This window comes from Myiozetetes cayanensis, unplaced genomic scaffold (genome assembly GCF_022539395.1).
Source record: "Myiozetetes cayanensis isolate MyiCay16 unplaced genomic scaffold, myiCay2020 scf10, whole genome shotgun sequence".
NCBI lineage: Eukaryota > Metazoa > Chordata > Aves > Passeriformes > Tyrannidae > Myiozetetes > Myiozetetes cayanensis.
This window is the reverse complement of record NW_026086605.1, coordinates 24,831,205-24,854,861: the sequence shown is the minus strand read 5'-3', so window position 1 is coordinate 24,854,861 and position 23,657 is coordinate 24,831,205. Positions and strand designations below refer to the sequence as shown.

At 41.2% G+C, this 23,657-nt stretch overlaps 1 protein-coding gene across 6 annotated transcripts in view; it reads right to left on the bottom strand.

Moving 5' to 3' along the window:
* Positions 1-23,657, bottom strand: part of ZMIZ1 (zinc finger MIZ-type containing 1) — a 344,245-nt gene that overhangs the window by 151,475 nt on the left and 169,113 nt on the right. For all 6 annotated transcript variants that reach the window (XM_050335676.1, XM_050335717.1, XM_050335708.1 and 3 more), the window contains one exon: positions 5,298-5,407. In XM_050335676.1, the coding sequence (XP_050191633.1) occupies positions 5,298-5,357 (60 nt within the window). In that variant the 5' untranslated portion in view covers positions 5,358-5,407. The remainder of the gene's footprint in view (positions 1-5,297; positions 5,408-23,657) is intronic.

Below are 23,657 nucleotides of genomic sequence, written 5' to 3'. Positions count from 1 at the left end.
TCATAAGAATACTTCTCATTTTCAAAGTTCTTCAAGAATAAAATTGTCATGAAGCTTTATTAAAGTCTTTTCAGCTGTAATTTCATAGCAGTCCTTGTTAACCAGTCCAAAATATACTAAAAATGACATGTTTAGGACTGCTGAGCATTTACATGAGTCTGCAACAATAACACTGAAGAGCAGAAGAAATAGTTCAAACATTTCAGCACTTAAAAACAGTTATGCAAATATAAAAAGAATTCTATTTTCCTCTGAATTGCAAGCGACCAAAAACCCAGTTGCTGAATGATGAAAGAAATAGGCCTGCTTGTTTCTAATTTGAGCAAGAAAATATCAACAAAACCACACATCAATTACAACTTTTAGCATATCTCTCTGAATGGCTGGGTAGGCACTATAAAGCCTTGCAACTGCAGCAATTCAGCAAGCTTTCTGGAAGGAAAGAGGGGAGAAATGCTAATCTATTTCTAGAAATCAGCTATGTGACATGTGCCTCCAATTAAGTGGGGTTGCCTGAGTGATCCAGCATCATTTGATGATATTCCTCAGCGTGTCCTGATGTACTGTGACAGAAGCAGCAGAAACAACTTTCTCTGTTCCCACCACAACCTAATACTTTTGACACCAGAGAGCCTTTTCATACTTCCCCTTGAACTGTTACTAAAATTTCAGCACAGCTTTAGTACAGAGCCTGATAACCGTGCTCAGCACGGCAGGAAAGTATCACTGAGTCATTCAGAAAGGTGCAGCTTCCTTGTAATTTAAATATAGAAAGATTTTTTCCATCTTCCTCTTTTCAAGAATTTCAGAAGAGAGCTATTGGAAACCTTACAAACTGACAGCAGAGACACAGAAGGTAGAAGTCCCTAGATTTAAAACAGCTATAAATTTTTCAAGTGGTAAGATATGACCCAACCCAATGATTTTGCCTGGTATTTGCTTACAAAATACCTCACAAAAACACCTTACAAAAACAATGAACAGTGTTTGGTTAAAGCCACACCTCTGGTCTGTTATGAAAAATGGTTTAAGAAATCCAGTCAATTCTTTGTTGGGACTTCCTTCAGAAGGCTGTGCCTGGGTCCTGGGCAGCAAGGAAGCTCTCAAAATCAGCTCTGTGCCCACCTGAGCCAGCTCCTACTGCCCTGAAGCTCCACGGTGGACATCATGCCATAGCTACCTGAGCCATAAGTACTCAGACCATAAACAGATTATTATTGCAGTCTCAAATAGGGCACTTCTCAGGGGCTATCAGACCTTCGCTGTGCACAAAAATCACTCTGTGTTTTTGTTTGCATGGACAGAGTTAAAGAAAAAAGCCTGCACCCTGAAGATCCAGCTTCCTTCAACATACCCTGAAGAGTCTCCTGTGTCATGAGAAACTAATTGCATGTATTAGGAAAGCCTGTTACTTTGGCTTTTTTCACTGTACATCAAAAAGGCTATGTTTGATTTTAAAGCGCATACACTTACAAATACTGAGGGAATCAGCTACAAAGAGACCACACAAGCTGTTCCAGCCTTCCACAGAAGTCTGGGGTTTTTTTAAGCATAAATACACAGCCACCTCTTCGGTTTGCCCTTTCATCTATTCCGGAACACTTCTTAACACGCACTTCATTTCCTAACTAGTTGATCATATACAAGTTTTGGGTTTGTAGCTTTAAAGCACTAAAAAAGATGAAGGTAAAACACAACCTTGATCCTGGAACAGAAGTCAGCAAGGATACTGTGGGTGTCTCACAAGTCACGGAGCTGGGAAGAAAGAAGCCTGTCCTGACCCTGTGTTGAAACCTGATCTAGTTAAAGCAGCACATGGATTACCATTTATAGCATTTCTCTGGGGCTGGAGTGAGGGGTAAGAAGGGTGGCAGACAGCTCTCAGTCTGGTTGCATGAGCCACTGGCTGCCAAATATGTTATAAAACATGCAGATGCTGGGCACCAAGCAAGGATGGCTTTCCTCCACAAAACAGTGCACCCTCTACACCACTTCTGTGTTAACCACTCCAAAAGTGTATGTGCCTTCAGGAGAACAGGAGTACTCTTTGTTCACAGGCTGGGAAAAAAGGATAAAAGATGAGACCAGGAAGAAAAGGCAGACAGATTTTCGTCTGACCCTGCAGTTAACCCCCAGAATGGCCATGCAAGGTATTGCTTTGCTCCCAAAACCAACATGCATATAACAGAGTGTGGTACAGTTCTCAATGGGTAAAATCAATGAAATTACTCTTTCTATTACCATGTTAACTTTGTCACCTAATGGCCTGCCTCAAAGAACAAGGTAAATGTCTCTAAGTCTGTAAATTTATGACCCTGTGACAGAGAGGTGAGTGTCCTCCAAAAAATCTAGTCAAAGTAAGTTTCTGTCCCTTTCTCCACTACAGCAAAGGTAACAGCACCAGATTTTAGAACTATGAAAAAACAAAGAGCAGTTTTGATACTACCTTCTTCAACAAAACAAAATATTAAGAAAAACCCCGGCCATTCCTCTCCAACAAAAGTATTGCTGCTTTCACAAAAAAACCTTTCTGTGACATATTTTTGGTGTTCAGCCACTGTCTTCGTTAACTACACTTTATCAGGAGCTGAAAACAAGAGTATCCCTCTTCTCTTATTGGGCCTAAACAGAATGGAGGAACCATGAATTCACAAGCACTCCCAAGCAAGATACCTCCTCATCAGGTATCCTTTGTACTCTGACAGAACAGAGCAGCTACACAATCATGCCCCTGGGTCCACCAGAAAACCCTGAGCTTTCTTCCAGACAGATCAGACAAAACAGAAAATGGTACACAAACGCTGGACAGTCTGACCTTCCTCCCTTCCCCTTGGCCTTCATCACTGAAGAAATATCCTAGCTGCATATGTAAACCAGCACTGTATATTAATGAAGCTAGGGGTTTAACAGAGTACTCCTTATATAGGCAAAAACATCTCTTTAAAACTGTAAGAAGTGTAATATGATATTCTCTTATCTAATTAAAATAATATAAATTGCGTACAGAAACCAACAGCTCTAGAGAAAGGAACAGAGCAGCATCTTCCATTTGTCTCCACATGATGTAAAGGTCTGTTCTTACAGCTAGAAGGTTAAATTGGTCTGCAATTTAACATTTATTCTTCATTCTATGGGTTAGGATGGCCAGAAAGGACACCAATTTGTGCCAGTCAAGGGCATGTTTTTCCTGAACCAGATAGTTGTTCATAAGAAACTGGTACGAAATCCCCAAATTTGTATTTCCCTCAAGCCTCTAAAGGGCCACAAGATGCACTAACTTTCACCACAGAGTGATGAAAGAGAGAGAGACACCACAGACCAAGACTGGATTATGACCAGCAATTCTGCAGGAACAGATTCCTATTTCTGCTCTTTGACCCATGAACTGGCTTCATTTGATTTATTCTGAAATCCTCTCTTATAAAGGAAATATATAGAGAAAAATCAGCTGGGTTAGGTGTGGGCCATGTTTTTTTTTTATATCACCCAAATATCTGCATGGCCAGACTTTCAAAAACCCCACACATTTCTGCATTACAATACATTCTAGAAAATATAACCTTCCACTAACATCTAGGCAAAGACAGCAAAACACAACAATGGAGATTGATGAAGCTAAGAGAAGAGAAACATATAATCATAGAATCAAAGAATTCCTAAAGTTGGAAGGGAGCTGTAAGTATCAATAAGTTGACCTCCCTGCTCCTCAAAGAACTACCTAAAACTAAATCATATGACTAAGAGCATCATCTGGATGTTCCTTGAACTCTGACAACCTTGGTTGTGACCACTTCCCTGGGTGGCCTGTTCCAGTGACTGACCACCTTCTCAGTGAAGAGCTTTTTCCTAATGTCCAGTGTGAACTTTCCTTGATACAGCCTCATTCCATTTTCCTCTGTCCTATCACTGCTCACCAGAGGAGGAGATTAGCACCTTCCCCTTTGCTGCCCCTCTGGAAGAAGTTGTAGATAAAAGAAAATAAGTATAAAAATCTAGACTGATACAGTACAATCCCCAAGCTTATAATTTATCAGTTCCTTTGATTTAGGGTGCTTGTGTCTACAACACAAATCTATGAACAGAGAAATGCTGTGCTCCCTCAAGAAGCAATATGTACATGTCCCAGAGCACAAGTAGGCAGGTAGGTTTTTAACTAAGTTGATATAAATAAAAAAAATAAATAAAATAAAAAATAAAATAAAATAAATAAAACAGCAGGACTCTGGCCTCTAAATATGCTGTGACCTGAACTGACAGAGAAAACTGCTCAGACAACAGGGAAAAATGATTTGGGAACATTATTGCATGGAATAACATATGTCTGTTTTTCCAATGTAATTCAGAAAATTTCAACCAGTCTGAAGAGACGAACGTTGGAGTTCATCTCCTGGATCCAGTTGGGATCCTCAAAATACCTGTGTGCAACTTCCATTTATGTGCCTGTATGGTACATGCATGCATTGGTTTAGAGATAAACACATGAAATATCAACACAAGAAACCATTCTCTTGCTCACCTCCTCTATAAAGGACCACTGCTATGAAAGTTCTGTTAGGATTCTTGTATGTGGATACAAACATATGTAAGGGGAGGAAAAACACACTGCCTGAGAAGGGTAAAGCAGGGAAAGATGACCTCTGTCTGTTCCATCCTTGCCTTGTAGATTCGCTTGGTTATAAAAGCATTTGCAAGCACAGCTACAGTGAGGAAATCTATAAGCGAGACTTAGATCCCACTGCCTTTCAGTGAATTATCAGGGCCCTTCAAAAACAGATGCTTCTGAAAATTTCACCTTGCAAACAGAAGTTTTTACAATCTCCATGCAAAATGATTAGGCAGCACTCTGAGCACTTGGAGCCATGCCAACCGTCCAGGTTCTGAGTCTCCAGGCAGTGCAGGTCTCAGGTCAGATACTGGATTAAAATCAAAACCGGCCCATCGAAATAGTGGATTACTGTGCTCAGAGCACTTGTGTGATGGCTGCCTGCTGTGACCCCTTCAGGACAGAGCTGGCAGCACTAGCAACACTCTGCTTCCAGCTGAGACAGATTTGTTGACTCTCCAGGCTGAAGATTTCTTAGAAAGGTGAAAGGGAAAGTTTGGCTTTTGAGGTTTATACACCAGCTCTCGCAGCAGATGTTCCTGTCTTCCATGAGGCTGAATGTCCCATTCCTACCACTCTCCTCCCCTCTAAAGCGCAAGGATGTTCATTAAGCAATGGGTAACAATAATGCACAACACCCTCCCATGCAATACCCAACACTCATCTGCAGCAGTGATCTCCACTTTCAGCTTACCTGCTTTATGCACTGCAGCCGGTCATTGGTCTGCTGTATGTGCCTGTCCATAGAATTCATTTTGATTGTCTCCACTTTCTTCTACCTGAAAGCCATTAAAATCCCTCGATCTGCAAGACAAAGAGGACAGTAAAGATCACTGAGCACAATCCATGCATACACTTCTACCACCTTAACAGCTGAACCCAGCCGCTCTCAAGAAACCCCTGAGCACAATGGGAGATAAAATAATAGTAATCCCAATAACAATGACAGCCTGGCCTTTGCAAGGACAAGGACATGGGGATTCTTCCTAATCTTCCTCCAAAAGAAAATACCTCCCATAAATATTAAATGAATCAGATATGGCAGAGTATTACATAGCCAAAAATAGCACTAAATATGTGTCATGAACAACCTGGATTTCTGTATTGAAAATAAAAGCAATGGGTATGCTTTGGACTCTCCTCCAACTTGTAGATCTATTTCACGAGTTCTTGAAATAGTTGAGATGACAGTGCAGGAAGGACTAGGATTCACAACTCAGCCCAGACTTTCAGAATGACTACTGGCCAGATACACAACCCAGTGTATATGGAAGAGGCCTGATGTTCAAACCAAAGGGGTGAGCAGTTCCTGCCTTCTAGAAAAATCGTGTTCTTTAAGGGATCTATAGCTGAACAAACTACTTGTTACTTCTGGAAAAACATGTCCTTCAGTCTTTAGGTCCATTTCCAAAAAAATTATGCAACAATGCAAATTAAAACTTTCCTGTGACTTTAAAAAAAAATCTAGAAAATGGAAATGAAGGCTTGGAATGGTGTTTGGAGTTTTAATTCATGTTGCTACAGCCTGTATGAAATCATCAAATGAAAACTGGCAGCAAGTTATAATGATTCAAAGAGCAAACCTGCAGTCCTCTGGGCCCACCACTGATGCTCCCCATGCCGAGCCGTGTTTGTGGACACAGCCTGGTACACACCGGTGCCATTGAGATGGGCCCTGCTCCACATGCTCATTACATCTTTTTCAGAGCCATGCTTTACATCACACTCCATGATCAGACCCAAGTGGCTCTTTGTCGAGAGAACAGTTTGTGTCTGGAATCTAGAACCAGGCCTGCGAGATGGGGAAGCGGCAGGTGCTAACTCAGCACACACACACATCCTGCCAAATTCGCCATGTCCCTCTCCCTTATCCCTTCATTCAGACTGAGGTAAGGGATCGGCCACAGCACAAACAGCTCTACTGATCTGAAAGGGAGGGATGGCCAGAATGCCCCTCAAATTTGGACCAAGAACAAGACACTGAAAGTTTAAGTGAGCAAGGCTCTTGCTGTGGGCATGATTTGCATTTCACTGGGCCCTTTCCACCTATTACCCCTCTCTGGCCTTACTCTATGATTTTCCTTTAGTGGCAGAACAGCATGATCAAAGAGACATCATAACTGTTTCAGTCTGTAATTCATACTACTGCATGGTTTGTAATGTGACTTCTACTTATTTATGTTTTGAGTAGAACTACATAGGACTCCAGACTGTACTTAATAAGCTGACCAGATTTAAGTGCTTTTTTCTAGAATTCACTTCTCAGGGGCACAGAGATGTTTCACACATACATATGTATGCTCTGCTGTTTCAGTCACTTTCATGGCATCTAAAATGCAAATTAAAATGCACATATTGTACCTCTGAAACTTGAAAAAAATGTTTGCCTAAAAATTCCCATATCTTTCTACTGGACAGACTGGTATAGTCCAAGAAGTCGTATCCTTACATTAATGAACAGTGAGTGGACACAGATCCAGAAACGTATACCCAAATGCCCTATTTATATAGAAGTTTATACTAGCACAGGCAAGGTCCCAGACCCACACAGAAGCCTTTACCTCATGAATCTCTTCAGGGGCACTGAGCGGTTTGTTATTCAGAGTGCTGTTCATGACAAAACTATTTTCCACTCCCTCCATGCACATAAGAGACAGCAAATTTTTCAGATAGTTGTTCGATTAGAGAAGCTGGCTGCTCACCACTCCTGTTACACGACTCAACATCTCTTCAGTTAAACAATTCCAGCACTACTCAATCCCCTGGAGGAAAAGCGTGTTCCCCATGGTGGGAACACTGACTGCATGGCTCTCACAAGAAGACAGACTCCAGATCACAGCATCCCTGTGCATCCCACACACCCAACCTGCCTGAGATTTCTGTACCTAGCTGATAATGTTCTTCCATGGCTTCTGCTGGATTAGTCTCAGAGAAAGAAATCTTTTCTGCTAGACAGGTCTTACAACAGCAGCTCAAGCTCCTCACCTCCACACTCTAGACACAAGAGGGTTCAATAAAGCACTCCTGTCAATAAATTATAATACTGATGAAACAGAAGAGCCAGTTTCACATACAAGTATTATCTTTTGATTATGCCACTGCCACCTTCTAAATAGCAAATGCCATCCAAAGGTCCTTTAGCAAATGTAAATTGATATATTTTATTAAAAGCCAGTAACACAGTCTTATCTGCCTGTAAGACCCCCAAACAGACCTCAGTAGTCATGAAGTTTAATCTCTCAGTGGACAGCAGAGGTATTTATCAGGAGATAAGCTAGCCTAGACATGACACCACTTCAGCAGTGATCCATCTTACAAGCCAGGACACATTATCTGCATTTTAATTGAACATCAGGACAGATGGAGAAGGGTATGCTGAAAACAATATATATATATCTATATGCACATAGATTTCTCTTGAAATATTTGGAGAGATGCAAACTGATGCACCTTTTCTTTTTTTTTTTTTTTAAAGAAAGTAACTGGAGGGCAGGTAATTAGGGTGGTATTACATGCACAATTCAAAAATCCATTAATCTAAGGTTGCTATCAGCTACCTGAACCACAGCTATTGTACTGTTGTACTTGTTCAAATTGTCATTTCTCCCACAAAGAATAGCTTCTCAAAGCCCATCTGGAAAAGTAGAGGGCAGAGTGCACAAAAGTAACTCACAGAACTGAGCAGGAACCTGACAGGGCTCTTGGAGGCAGGACTGGGAGCAGGTTCTCTGCTCTCCCACACATACAGGTCATACATTTCTGTAATAAGTTGATCTAATTCAGTCTCCAAAATAGTTTTGCTTTTAAAACCCAGTGACTCCCACTGAAAGGTGCTCTCTGACTCTCACCCTTCCCCTAGTAGCTAGAAGTATTTTCACTTCCATACTCAATTCCCCTTGTTCTCACATCACTAGCATCCACAGCTCTATCCTTGTCCTGTCAGGCTCCCTCTGCCTCTTCCCCCTCACAGCATGGATGGATGGACACCCAACATCCTTTTACTGCTGGCAGTTTGCTACTTTCACAGCCCAATCTCATTTATTCTCTTCTGGTCAAGAGAAGCCCCTCAGTCCTCTAACTCCCCTGGACAGTAAACATTTGATGCATGAACCAAACAGCCAAAATTTTACACATGAAGCCTCACCACACACAATGACATAACACTTGGTATTTGACATTCCCTGCCTCACCGCCGCAAGACTCATCTTTATCTTTCTCTCAGACACATCCTAAGAGCATCAAATAGAGTAATTTTTTTTTCAGTGAGCATACTGGCTCTAAGTAATTTCTGCTATAAAAAACGCTGAGCTTATTAGTGGGAAACCATTATTATCTGGAAATTACTCTTTCATGGGCCTCAGCAAGAATTAAAAGATTAAATGCGGAAAGTGAAAATTATCATATGGATCTGAAATTTCACCAAGGCAGAATAAGCATTTTGACACCAGATCATTTTGGCTGGAAGAAAAATAACAGGAGAATTAAATTTCCAGTAACTATACCTACTACATAAGTATTGCTGTACTCTAGCCTGGTTCCCCACATGCACATCCACCTCCTGAAATTTTAAAAAAATGCCCTTTCTGTCGATCTCATGCTATTTTAAAAGTAGCAGCAAGATCACCTTACTCGAAAATAATGGTACTTAAGATACCATGGCAGGGCCATGTAAGAGCAGGCTTCTATTCGGTTAAGTGCTGTGCACTTATCAGGTCACAAGTGAAAACGACTTTGCGGGGTCCCTGGCTGGCCTGTGGTGTCCCTGCATTAGAACCCACGCTAAGATTCAGCCGCTGTGAGCAGCTCGAGAGACAGCAGGGGATGTTGCTGATCAGGATTAAGGGTACTGGCAGAGCGGGATAGAGAAGGGAATTTTACCCACTGCTTTGTAACAAATCCCCTCTGTTTGGTGCACACATTAGCTGGGAAGGTTGTATGCTACTGCTTTACATGCTAACTGCATCCAAAAGGATAAACAAAAAAATAAGTGTTCCCACCACCTTCTGGTTAATTCAGCAATAAAAAGCTCCACTCTTCTGCTATCTTTTCTGAGGTAAAGACACAATCTCCCTCTCTTATAAAAAAAAAAAAATTATGAATTATTCTTTGACTTCCTTCTTCCCTCCCCTCTAGCATTGCGAGTTTATAGCCCTAGGCAGTAATTAAAGAGGCCTCATTTACATATTTATGATGTCTCAAAAATGGAGAATGCTTTTTTTTTTAAAGGAACAGATGTATCGACCTGTTAGCCTTTTTTTTTTAACCCCAAACATACTGAATCTTTTTACTTAAACCATTACTACAAACCCCCCTTCCATACTGAAAATAGAATTAAATTATGCAGTGGCTTTATGAAGGAGAATTTCTGCTACAGTCTATGTTGGTTGAAAGTTCAGGTTAGGAGACTGCAATTATTGTATCAGAAACTGAACTTTCACAATTAAGAACAATTTAGTAAAACATGGTCCCCTCCAGTACCTAACGTAGCATGAACAGCCTTCTAGAGGAAAAAAAGTCGATTAAAAAAAGCCAAACATTTCAGCACTGCTTCAGAACATGTCTAAAAAAGTACAGCAGTTTGAAAGTTAGTGTGGGTTCAGTTCTGCTCTGTGATGAGCTCTCCTCATGTCCAGAGCTGCCACCCACAGCAAGAGCTCTGTCACACCAGGACCAATGGACCACAGAAACCTGCTCACCTGCAGCCAAGAGAGACCTGAATCACCACTGAAACAGGCACAACCTTCTCCCTGACTTTGGAGACTGTTCATGAAGTGCTTTCTGCTCTTACTCCCACAGGCTTCCTTCCCTCAGCTGACTGCTTTCCTCAGCAGCTGAGCGCCTTCAACTGCTGGGCAGAGATGGAGCTGAAGTGCAGCTCACTGGAAACATGCCAGCTGCCGCCCAGCCCTAAGCACTGCCACCCATTTCCTTGCCTCAGCAACACCATGCCATTCCTTCAGAAATCAAGTTTTTAGCAAATAACCCTACCACCAGAAATCCATTTGAGGGCAGAGGAGGAGAGGCAGCCCTTTCCAGGAAGCAGGGCTGCTGTGAGCGGTTCTCAAGGCCAGCAGCACAGCATTACTCAGGTCTCCATTTCCACAGGGGACCAGCACACTCCCGGTCACTCGGTGGCTGCTGGATCAGACAAGATCTAATTTGTAGCCACTTTGGACTACTCAGTGGAAGAAGGACATGAAAAAAACAAAAAAAGACACAGGAAATACCATTACCGGTTAAGAAATTCTTTTTTTAACAGCAGGTGAGAAGGGGAAATGAAGAAAAACCATTCCTTAAGCAGGGATTCAGCATAGCAGCCCTAATCACCCGCATCCCCCTCCCACCACAGCGCACAAGTCGGTTAATGCTATTTATTCAATCAGCCAAAAACTAATAATTTCCTGCATGTCTCCAGCACGTTGGGAGGGGGTCCTAGGAGGAGGCGGACAATCCGTATGCTCCAAGTGGCTTTGATCAAGCCCGAAGCCAGGATGGAGCGGGGCCGGGAACCGGGAACGGCCGCCCGCCCCCCGCCAGGGGGCGCCGCAGGGCCGCGCCACGGCCTGCGAGGGGCCGGGGAGCGCTGAGGGAGCCCGGGCCGAGGGGACGCGGGAGGGGAGTGCGGGCTCAGCGCTGCCCGGGCCGAGGGGACGCGGGAGGGGAGTGCGGGCTCAGCGCTGCCCGGGCCGAGGGGACGCGGGAGGGGAGTGCGGGCTCAGCGCTGCCCGGGCCGAGGGGACGCGGGAGGGGAGTGCGGGCTCAGCGCTGCCCGGGGCGGTGGCCGCCGCCGGCCCCTCTCCTGCCCCTGCGGAGGCTGCCGCGTCCTGTCGCCTGAAAGCACGGAACCTTCAAGGAGCCGGGTCCGAACCAGCCTAGCAGCTCCCGGGAGCCTGTCGCCTCCAGTGATGGATTTAAGAAACATCATTTCCCTCAGCGCCCCGTCCTGGTGGTAAAATGTGGCTGTCCAGAGACGAAAACCCATCTTAAGTCCCACTTGACATTTTCCTTATCATTAAACGTATTCGCTTGTTTTGTTTTGTTTTTTTGAGCTATCAGAAGGTACCTCCGCGTGTGCACACAGGTTTAATGCTATTAATTGCACACAATTGCATCAATTCTCCTGCCCAGTCTCAGCCGGTGCCCTCCCGCAGCACAGCCCGGGCACAATGCAGCTCGGCACGTCTGCACCCACAGGCACACGGCTCACACAGCGCTGAAAGGGCTCTAAGCCCGCTTTGCTGTGCGAGAATTTTCAAAGATGCTCGCAGAGATCATCTGCTGAGAAAAGTTTAATATCTATCCACGACAACTAATTCATTTCCCCTATTAGATATGGGGGGGAAAAAAAAAAGGTATAAAATGTCAGGTGAAAGCCTGTTTTCATCATTAAATACTTGAAAAGGAAGCTGTTTTGATAAAGCTTTATTTACCATTAGCTGCTAAATAGCTACTGCCACTGCCTTTCAGCTATTAAAAAAGGCCAGATGTGAGACAAAGCAGTGTTTGTTATGCTGGGTGAGGAAGAATAGATATTTGTGCTGTGCTGCTTTCCATTGTTGCTCTACAAATGTGCAGTAATCCCCAGAAGACTTTCTATCATCTTTGACTGTGAGAGGGGGAAAGCGAGCGAGCGTGTGTGCGTGCGCACAGCGCCCGGCAGGCACAGCTCCGCCGAGGTGGGAGCAGGTTCTTGTAATTTATGGTGGCTTGAGCTGCAAGGGCTGGCAGTTTTGTCGGGTTTAAGGAAGCTGTTTCCGCAGCCCTGTGCTTGGGAACGTTTTTATATACAGAGCCTATTATATGCAGGCACGAACAGCCAGCCGGATACACACAAAAGCAAACCCACACACGCTTTTGAAAAAAAGACAGCATGACAGCTTGCATAAGCAAGCCTGCTGGACTCCTCTGGGAGGAGGAGCGGCGGTGCACACAAGTTGTTCAATCATGAAGCACATCTGCACCCTGATTACAAAAGCAAAGGTGGTCCGGGGCTAGCTGGAAGCACACACACAGCACTGGAATACGACCTATACTTAAAGACATAAAAAAATAAAACCCCCTCACTGTACAAGAATGGTGTTGCAGAAACATAAAAATACCACACCTCTAGCTAAGGAGAGTGCTCCTTTGAGCCTGGACAAGTTGGTCACTAGCCAGCACTAACCATTAAGCACATGAAGTGCCTCCTGCACCAGCAGCCCTCACCTCAGCCTGCTGGCTCAAATGAGTGGTTTCCTCAGACCGAGAGCAGCATCTGCAGATCACAGTTTCAGGTAATTGCCCTGCTGCATGCTTATATTACAAGGTTGGTTTCCCTGCATTCCAACTAGCTCCTAGTGTCATCAGCTCTGTCAGCTTGTTATCTTTAGGGAGAGCAAGGAAAAGGTGACACTGAAGTTTAAAACAGCAAGATGTAATAACACAAAATTAAAGGCAAAAGTGTGTAGAAGTGTGCTACTGGGGAGCCAGGGCTGACAGACCTGCTATAGTGCTCTCAGAGGCTTTGCACACTCCAATATAGACAGATCTGCTAGAACAAACATTGACAGTTCCACAGCAGAACCCACTGATCCAGTGGTTTATTATATGTACTGTAGCTTGCAGGTAAGAAATACTAATCCTCATCGGGACAGCTACAAGCAAATGAGCCATCCCTAAAAGCTTGAAGGGTTGCACTCAAATCATTTCATAACCAGTGTCCCTGATCACTCATACAACAATGCTGTAAAAAATCCTTCCCTGACAAACTGCCGATCTCTAAACCGAAGCAAAGTCAAGCACCTCTTCCCACTTTCAGGGCTCACTGGCACGATGGCAAAATAAGTCAGGTGAGCATAAGAACTGAAAAGGATTTGCATTCTGGCATGTGATGCTTGCTTATTTACCTAATGAAAACCTGTTTCTTTCAAAGGTTCTGTGCAAGATGTGACGTATTTGCTGAAAATTGTCTGTTTGCCTACCAAATATTGCAACAGGCCTGTAGTGTTGCTAACATCACCTGGCTTACACACCCTTCTGGGGGCTGAGTCTATAGAGCTGCAACAAAGAAGGTGTATGAACTGTCAACTTTTTTCTGCTTTTGCTAGACTTTATCAGCTACTAAAGAAAGCCAGCTGGTTTGGACATATGCATCTAAGTTATTTGCTTAAAACCTGAAAGATGAGCTACAGAAGACAACCTAATATAAGCATTTCCTAAAGGCTTAGAGGAAACAGGAATGACACAACCAAACTATACAAAGATGGTCTCAGAATGAGGAGAAAAGAAGGACAGAGATGGCACTAGCAGCATATATTTTAAACAATTTAACAATAACCTATCAAAAACTGAAGATGCTATTTTGTATTTGCTATGCTCTGATAACATCTCTCTAGAACCAGACAGCCTGCTATATAACAAACAGAGGTCAAAACCTCTTGGGCCAGCCCAAAGAAATGCTCCTAGCAAGAAACATCTCAAGCCCACTGTGAATTAGAAATGAGAAGGATTTACATTCTGACACTGAATGCCCTCTTACTTATCTGATGAAACCAGGCATGTTTTGGAAGTTGAACTGTAGCATTTGAAGGAAATTGCTGATTTCTTCTAGTGATACTGTACCATCACAACTTCTATTCCTCATTACTGGGTGGGAACAGAAAAAAACATAACAATCCCCCATCCCCAAACTATATTGCACCAAATAAAGGAATGAGGATAGATTGGGACTCCTTTTTTTCAGTAAGTTTAGCCTTATAAAAAAGGCATATACTCGAAGTAGATGGTAATTTCTCTTTATAGTCTATAAACATAAGATTTATTAATCTTTTCTTTCATTCTGTGAGAACTAAGAAACTCCTCCCAAGACCAAGGATTTCTGATAAGCCATCAGGGAAAGAATCATTCCTCTAGAGAAAATCACTCTGGGAGAGGGAAGGAGGGGAGAAAGAAAAGCAGCATTACCTCAATCAACAAATTCTCTGGAGAACAGATCAACTGAATAGCTGCCTTGGGAGACAGGCTCTAATAACTTTTACTTCAGCCATTATTCTGGTCATTCTGATAAAATTTAAATAAATATTTACCAAATTTCCTAGAACAGAAGCAAAATAAATTTCAAGAGGACCAGCAAAACCTGTAAAGACTAAAAACAGCTGAAGAAGTAAGTAGTAAGGTTGGATGGCTGCGAATTTTTGTTGCCAGTGAAACAGAGCAATCACTGCTAACCAAATTATATTGTCTGCACTGCTTTCAGTGGCCACACAAATGTGTCTTCTTACTAACTCTCCAATTCCTTTGAATTATGACAATTTGGTCCTTTCTTTAAAGTAATTTAAACTAAAGATACTGGGCATCTAGACAAAACAAAACTACAGTTTTGGTAAGGTCTATAATCAATTTTATTGTCTTTATTTTACGACAGCTGACTAGAGATCCATCCATATTAGTATTTCTGGACCTGTGGAATACATACTAAAACCCAAGGAATTTGGTTTTATGGAATTGTTCTGCAGACACATGTCCAATATTTCAAGTCACTACCAAATCCTAAACTATAAGAAACCTTGCTGACAGTCTGGATAAAACAATCCCGGATTGGACAAGCAAATCAAATGATGGTGTGTCCCTCAAGGAATACTCTCCTGTGCATATGCAATGAAGCACTGTGTGAATACAACATATTGGGAGACTTGAAATGTGACCGCTATTAATGTTACTCTCAACAGCTAATATTCAAATACCTGAAACACAACCAAAGGGTCAGATTCATTGCTACTGAAACTTTATCAAGGAGCCCAGAAATATTTTTGATGCCCTAGAGTTGATTTTGAAAATAACATAATTTAAAAACTAGTTGAAACTGCACCACCTTCATTCCAGTACAGTCAAAGCTGCACACATCCCTAGTGTTTGACCACCTGTAATGTAGTCATGCTTTTGATGCTAAGTGCCCATAATTCCACTAAGGTAGAAATTCTTCTACACATCTAGAAGACAAAACACTGCAGGAGCTTTACATAACAAAGCTGCAGCCTTCAAGAAAGATTTAAACTCAAATATCCCTGATCCTCTGCACTGCCCCATTGTGTTTTCTCACTGTCTTATTTGAGAGGAACTTCATATCTAGAAACTGGCCTCTGAGAATTACCAGTGTCCCCAACCTACTTTACAGGAAAATAAAGAGATTTTACCCTTACCATGAAATAAGTTTCTTTTTTTACTAAGGATCTTAAGAGACAACTTAGTTTTCAAAGGTTTGATGCATTCCATGATTAAAGATCTGTCACTTGCTCAGTTCAGAAACAAACCTCTTGGGATAGTCAGGAACAGGTTTGAGTAGCATTTCTTCTGAGAGCACAGATCTCTGAAAGCTGTACCTCCACTAGGTCTCTCACCCTCAGGTGATGGCATAAGCAAGCTTAAATGGCATTTGGCAGAACACAACATAGATCTGGAACAGGTTTTTTAAAATCCTCTCAAGTACTTGAAAGCAGCAACTATACAAATGCTAAATTGGGCCTGAACAAAAGCTACCTCAACTGAAAAGACTAGGAACCAGTGTGGCATCCCCTGTTCAGAAGAGAAGGCGCAGTTCCTGTCATACCCACCGCTGTTTCGACTGCAACAGGCCAGGAGCGAGCCTGAGAACTTATGAGCGACAACTATCTTACAAACCGAAGCGAGCAGACTTCTCATTTATACTACAGACAATGTAAACAGAAATAATTCAGAAATGAATTATTTATAGTGCAGTCCATAAATTAAGACACTTAGACTGTCTTGCGTTTTTCATACCACAGTCATTATTACAAAGTATATGCCCAGAAGCTTTTTCCCATAACTGCAGGACAAAGCTGGCCCTGTGAACAGAGACCTGAGCTCTTCTCCACCACCAAAGCTTCCTTTCTTCAGCTTCTCTGGCTTCCCAATTACATCAGGAGCTCCTCAGGGTAGATGCTATCTCCACCAAATACACATAAAGTGCCTAACGCAAATCACAATTCAGAATGGGGCTACTAAATGCTAGTTTAATATGAACAATGAAAAGTGATAGAGTAAAATCTTTAATGTATGTATTACTATAAGTTAAGGATAAAACATCTATTACCCTTCCTGAAATTTCGAGACAAGATTTCCAACGTTCAGCCAGACTTCAAAATGCAGAAATAACTTGATAAACAGACTGTACATCCAGGTGACATCTGGATAAAAGCAATTTAAGTCCAGTTGGTATTTTCTTCTACTCATATCTTTCCTTTCTTATTTTTGTTTAAATGGTTATTATGACACAATGGAACAGACCTCAAAAAGCTCCACACTTCTCTTCTTTGCTCCCAATGGCAACACTACAGACTCCAGAGGTCAGCTTTATAGCCTTCAGGTTTTTCTGAAGCCCTGCCTGATTAGATGTACTCTACAGTGACTTTCATTGAGATCAAACATGATGTGCTGGCGACACGCATATGAAGATGGCAGAGCAGCCACACTGCAAAGCCTTCAGCTGGCAGAAGTCCGTGTGGCATCTCATTTGAAACAACACTCAGCTCCCCTGAAAAGGAAACAAGTTATCCCCTTTGGAAAGGTTCTGATGAACCCAAGGAGAGACATGTTATGACAGTTTCAAACCTTGTAGAGAATAAAACTCTTTTCTATCCAATATCTCCTTGTCTTTTGTTCCTGATTTTTATCATCCTTGAGCAGTTACATTTTGGCACCTTCCTGCCCCCCCCCTGCCCCCCAGGTAACTGGGGTTCATTAGACCTGAAATTTGGAAGGATATCTTTTGAAACATGGTTCATTTGTTATGAAGCCTAGCTGCTCAGTATGCCACATTACAGGATTAAAAAGGTTCCTGTTTATCGCACAGCTGATCCAGGCAGGGATATAAAAGGAAAGGAAAGGACAGGATGGCATAAAACAAGCCATGTTGTAGGAGGAGCCCATTTGCTCCCATCCTACCTTGGACAAGAGAACCAATTCAGACAGTACCAGATGTGAGAGTGTTAATTTGTTCTGATTTTGCTTCTCTTGACATACTCCAAGCTGTGAAGAAAGAGTTATATAGTAAAGAGCAGCTCTTCCTTCCAAACCAAAAAGCCATGCACTACTTCAAATTAAGGGCTTCTTTGAGCCATCCTTTCCTACCTTTCCCATAGGTCATAAATTGAGCCTGGCTCTGTTGTACTTTACAATATATTTAGAGACTCACCAGTCCTGAGTAAGGAAACTTCTACTCTCTTAACCAGCTGACAGACAGCCTAGAAAGGTAAGACCTAGGCAGTCACAGTTTTTCCTCCTAAGGTGATGGTGGTATTCAAAACATCAGACAGTAAAGTACTAAATAATGCAGTGCCCTATCTTTTATCTCTACACTTCTCAGCTTGTAATTTCACCGTTCTGACTGTACAAAGCATAAGAAGCAAGCAAACACCCACGTAAATGTTTTCCTCCAACAGCTGACTTCTTGGCTATCGGGAAACAGCAAAGCAACAACAGTTAAACAAGTCCTTAAGTCAGATGCAGGAAATAATTTTAAAATAAAAGTCTAAGAGAACAAAAATCACCGATCTTTTTACAGGTTTGCACAAATACTGGAGATGTACGGGCAAATGGGAGAGCCACAATACAAGACAGGGCAAAATACTTCTATGAAAGATCACAGGAGAAAGTATGATTTCTCAGTTCTAACAACTACTTATCTTTTTTAGAAGAATGAGAATTATTTGACAACTTTCTCTTACCATCTCAAATACAGATGTATTATTATATTCTAGGTATTATGACCAACTGTATGGCAGGACAAAATTAGGGCACGCACAAGATTTTGTTCAAAAAGGAAGCTGAAAGCGCAAACAAGAAGAAAGCCATACTGTTTGTAGACAGAATCCTAATCTGAAGAATTGGAGACCTGGGCCTGTCCAGAAAGACAGAAAAATATGTGGATTGAACATCTTTTGGAGGAAAAAAAAAAAAAAAAAGAAAAAAGACCCTGCCACAAAGTTTGTAGAGTGTAAGTTAAGCAAATTAATCACTTTCCTTCACAATCATTAATGCATTATAATGATCTTTGTATGATTTTCAACAAAAAGATCAGTATTTATTAAGTACCTTCATGAATTCAATTTTAAGTTCATTAACATCAAAACAAAGAAACAAACAAATGGAAACCCTAAAATGCCAGTTCTGTAACTGTAAAAGTATTATGCATTAGTTCCTTGTAAGATCAACTCAGTCCCTGAATAAATCCCCTGATAACAGTCAAAGGACTTTGTTGGTGGACTAAGCGGACCTTGGTTCCCCACAATGATGATCTTCTACCACCTGCAAATGTTGTAAATCCATTGAACAAACTGCCTATTTTCAAGCTTCTTCCCATTTTACTTCTCATGAGAAGGGACCTAGTTTGCACATAAATTTCTTTTTTTACTGGCTTCAGTAGGCCTGAAAAAATTTAGGGGGATGTGTATGACATTATATAGCCACACTCTGACTTACTTCCACTGCTCAGAAACAAAATTATATACTTTTCAAAAATGGTAAAGGGAAATCTATTTCACTCAAAGTTCGACCTTATTCTAGGGACCCAAACTAGCTCTCTACTACAGCAGAGATACATTGCAGGAGCCCAACTGCATGTTCTCTAGGTGACTTGTCCAAGATGACATCATTAGCCATTTTGAACCTTTCACATAAGCCCCAGACAGTGTCCTAACACCTAAGTCTTTCCTTCCTTGTCTACTACAAGAAGCACATGATGTTAAAAAATACTGTAGATTGTCCTATTCTACTTCTAGGTGATATTAGGAATACAGATTCATTCTTTAAAATGGTTTTAAACCAATTTAGAGATCTGTTTCCTGGGATGACTCATTTATTCAAGTCTCTCAAGTACCTCTAAGGTTGTAAATTAGTTTTTTGCTGTCACCCATTCAGACTCAGTCTATCAGAGCTGTTACCTTTTCTTCCTCCCTTGTTTAAGACTCTGCTTTGGACTTGTTCAAAACTCTAGAAAGGACTGGTTTACGCTACTTGCAAATCAAGTTTCTTTAAACCTCACTATCATAATGCAAGTGCTTTTAATACATCACACCTGTTACAAAGTCAAGAATTTCTAATGGACTGCACAGAAACTGCAGTGCTATTACACAGCTTTGGGAAGAAAACCTCCGAGGGGTCTTAGCAGCAAAGTTCCCAAGAGATTTCTGACTGGCCTGCGAAAAGCAATTCACCAGCATAAAAATTTTTAATAAGCCTCTTTCCTTCTGAAAGCCAAGTGATCTGCTCTTTATAAGGCTTTGATTAAATCAACATATACAAATACATACATAAGCACACATGCACCACATGTAACAGGATGAAATGCTAGGGAAAAAAGAAGTTCTATTACAAACTCATGTAAATGCTTTCATGCAAGATCAAACATCAAATCCTTAGTGTTATAGAACACAGGAGAAAAGTTGAGATAAGTGATACTTAGCAGATTTGATCCAGAAACAGGGATTTTATTCTGCCGTTGAATTCATCTATGATGCAGAACATGCCTAAGCTTTGACCTCGGATTTTATGAATCACCCCATGAACTAAATTATAAGGGGAAAATACAGGGAAATATGATACATTTTGTTTGATACATCATATTGCCACATCCCTACCTGCAAGAAATTGAATTTCTAAATTGGTTTAAAACATTCATTTAACAGAACATGTCCAAGAATCGAACAAGCAATTTAAGACTCAACACAATAAAGCACCATTTAGCACTGACAGTGACCCAGTGGGCCCCCTCACAGGTTCAGTGAAGCACGGACTGCCTTGTCAGTCTCCAAGAACGAAGCAGGGCCAATATGTAGAAGGGACTTGTTTAGGACACACACTGGCAAGGAAAATATCAGAGTTGGAAGGTCACATAAATTGCTAGACATGGAGACAAGATCTGTCAAAAAGACAAACTACCTAACAATTTTAACCTATTGGCTAGGGCTGTCCATGTCAGCATAATGTTAACATATATTATAACCTCATCACAAAAACATCCACATGGATGGAAGAGAACTGCAGCAAAACTCCCTCCCTTATCTTCTGTTTAGACAGGAGCTCATTCTAACAGAGGCTTAAGGATGTATTTTCCCTGTTTGTTTTTTTCATCTGACCCCAACATATAATATATATAACAAGTGAAAGAAAACGCTTAGGATGTTAAAAACATAGCTGTCAATTCCTCTACAGAGTTTATCAAAGGATCCATCAAAATTTCTGCAAAACGGGTGAGGTTTTAAATTATTATTACTTTTAAATAAAAGCTTCTCTGAATAGTCGCTAAAATATTTAAACTAGAAAAGTAGGCATTTGCTAGACGAGAGATTAACTTTCTTCTATTTTAAATCATCTGCATTTCTCCCAATTGTTACAACTAACTCAATCATAATTAGGAGCTGTGATTGTTCCATCTAGCAGAGATGTTGATGATTCTCCATTCTTAACGTAAAATCAATTCATGATATTGCTTCTGCTCAGACCACTGCAACTTTTCTATGATTTTTACTAGCCACCTCAAAGCTCCATTGCTTTGCAATATATTGCTTGTGTCATCTCTCCCCTGGCCTTATTTGGATTGGCATTACAGAGAAGGCCTTTGGGAAGGCCTGGAAGTATTCATCAAGTTAGTAGGTGGGACACTTCCCTGGGAGAGAGTAGTAAGTTAAACCTCCAGGAATACTTTCAGGGAATCCTGATATTGTTAATCCCCCAGGGTTTATGCATGAAATGTGACATTTGAGATTAGTTCAGAAGCATCTGTTCACAATGCCTAGAACTGAACCTCCAAGAATGTACCACACATCATTTTCAGAAAAAAACACCTCCCTAAAGCTTCATTTCCCTTTTGAGCCACTAAAGCAAAAATCTGACGATTATAAAACTGACCTGTTTTTCACATTCTGATCCACTAAGTGACGCATGAAACTGAAATGACAAACTTCCCTCCAAGTTCCACTAGGTTAGACTCCACTTACGGTGCCTACCCTACACTTTCAATATTTTTTCTTATTCTTGAAGAGTAACTCAGGATGCTTATTCTTACATTTTAATTTCCATAGTAGTTAGCTTGCTGAGCAAGCTGATCAATGAAGAAAAACGAAGTCAGCAAACAGAAACCAAAGAATTCTCGGTTTCCAGATTTTTTGTCTGGTTGTTTTTCTGGCTGGTTTTTCAGTTTGATTTTTTGTGTGTGTGTGTGTGTGTGTGTGATGTTGTTTGTTTTGTGGGTTTTTCTTTTTCCTAAACACAGTACAAGCAGAAGCCAATTCTGAAGGATTTGTACGGGCAATGTATATTCCCTCCCAGCTATTCAAGCAGGCAGTAGGTATTCATGAGCACTGAGAGATGCACATAATTATGCCTGAATGATTATTTATCCAGAATGAAGAGTAACTGTGAAGCATCTATCACTTTTTGTTCCAGGTCAGGAGTTTCAGCTAGCCATTTAAAAAGAAAAAAATAGCAGCATGTGGATGAAGCAATGAACAATATACTGAGCACCATGAATACTGAAATGCACAAATCAAAGTGTTTCAGAAACAGGCTTTAAAGTTAGAGCTGTTTGTCATGTATTGCTGAACACAAAAAATTAGTTTGGTTCACAAAAGAGACATTAACAAAACTTATTAATTCCTTTAAAAGATGCATTACGTGCTTAGGGTAGCCATTTCCTACTGCTTGTGACATATATCCTGTTTAATTTCTTTTAACCAGACACTAAGCGGGATATATCCAACAGTAGATCAAGTCAACCAAGAAGCCTAAACTGAAGCACTGAACAGATGAAACACCATCCGATACACTTGCAGGGTCTGGTTCCTCTATTGCCTCACCTTCAGGTGTTCAGAAAGGTTTTAAAGAGCTCTAACACTTAGTTGCCCATGGCCTCAGGGTACAGAGTTCTCTAACGTGTTCATTTCCACTTGAAAAAACCCAAAACCTTTGGCACACTATGTTTGGTATCATTTTAGATAGTTCCATCGAACAACCACAGTCTGAACCAGGGCAGGATGGTCACACCAATGCTAGCGATTTTACTTCCCTGCCATTGTCTACATAATTTCACATGGAGACAGACAGAAAGGAAAAGGATTTGGGAAAGCACAGGTCTCCAGCTAATACTTTGGAAACCAGCAGCAGGACATGCAATTTTACTGATGTGCCATTCCAGATGCCTTTGGAAGCACACGATCAGTTTGCATGTGGGCCTTCAGTGTTAGCGCCACTGGGGTGGTGCCACCAACTGTGGGCAGTTGCTGCAAAAAATATTTGTCTGAAGTAACTCAATTTAAGCCTTGCCTCATTCTTCATTGGTTCCGATACCACAGCACAAATGCTCATCTTCCTTAAAAACACACATAAAAAACATAAATCAGCAGACTAAAGGATGGAGTTGGTTTGACTAACTCTGTTTCACTGACTTGATGTGAAGAAAAAAGACCATGGCAGAATGCTGGAATTAACTCAAAGTAAAAAGCTGTTGGTTTCACACTACCCTTCTATGCAGCAAGATAAGAAAGGAATACTAACCAAATCCTAATCTCAACCAGGACAGTTTAAAGCTAAACCACTGCTCATTTTTAAATATGTCATCTAAGAAAACAATGAATGACTTAGGCTTTAAATTTGTTCTTTCTTCAGGGAAAAGAAATAGCAAAGGTATTTAAACAGGACATTCACAATTAATCTGCTTTTTAATTAACTTACTTTGCTGCTGTAAGTGATTCTGCATTTACCCTCATTCTTTTGAAAATTCCAAAGTGCTACTTCTGACCTGTGATTTACTGTTGCCGTACATCTTTATAAGCAGTACTTTAGTTTAAGTGGCAGTTGCATATTAATTACAAAGTTAATTATGTGCTATGTAATCATGCTGTAATTCATTAGTTTACTCTGCAGTGTGAAAGGATAATGCTAAATGGAAGACCTGATGCAGAGTATTTTTAGGAATTTACATTTTTGCATCAAATATTCAAAATATTACTGAGAAAATATTGTCTGCACTTAAAGAAGCCTATAAAAATGCTCACAGTGATTC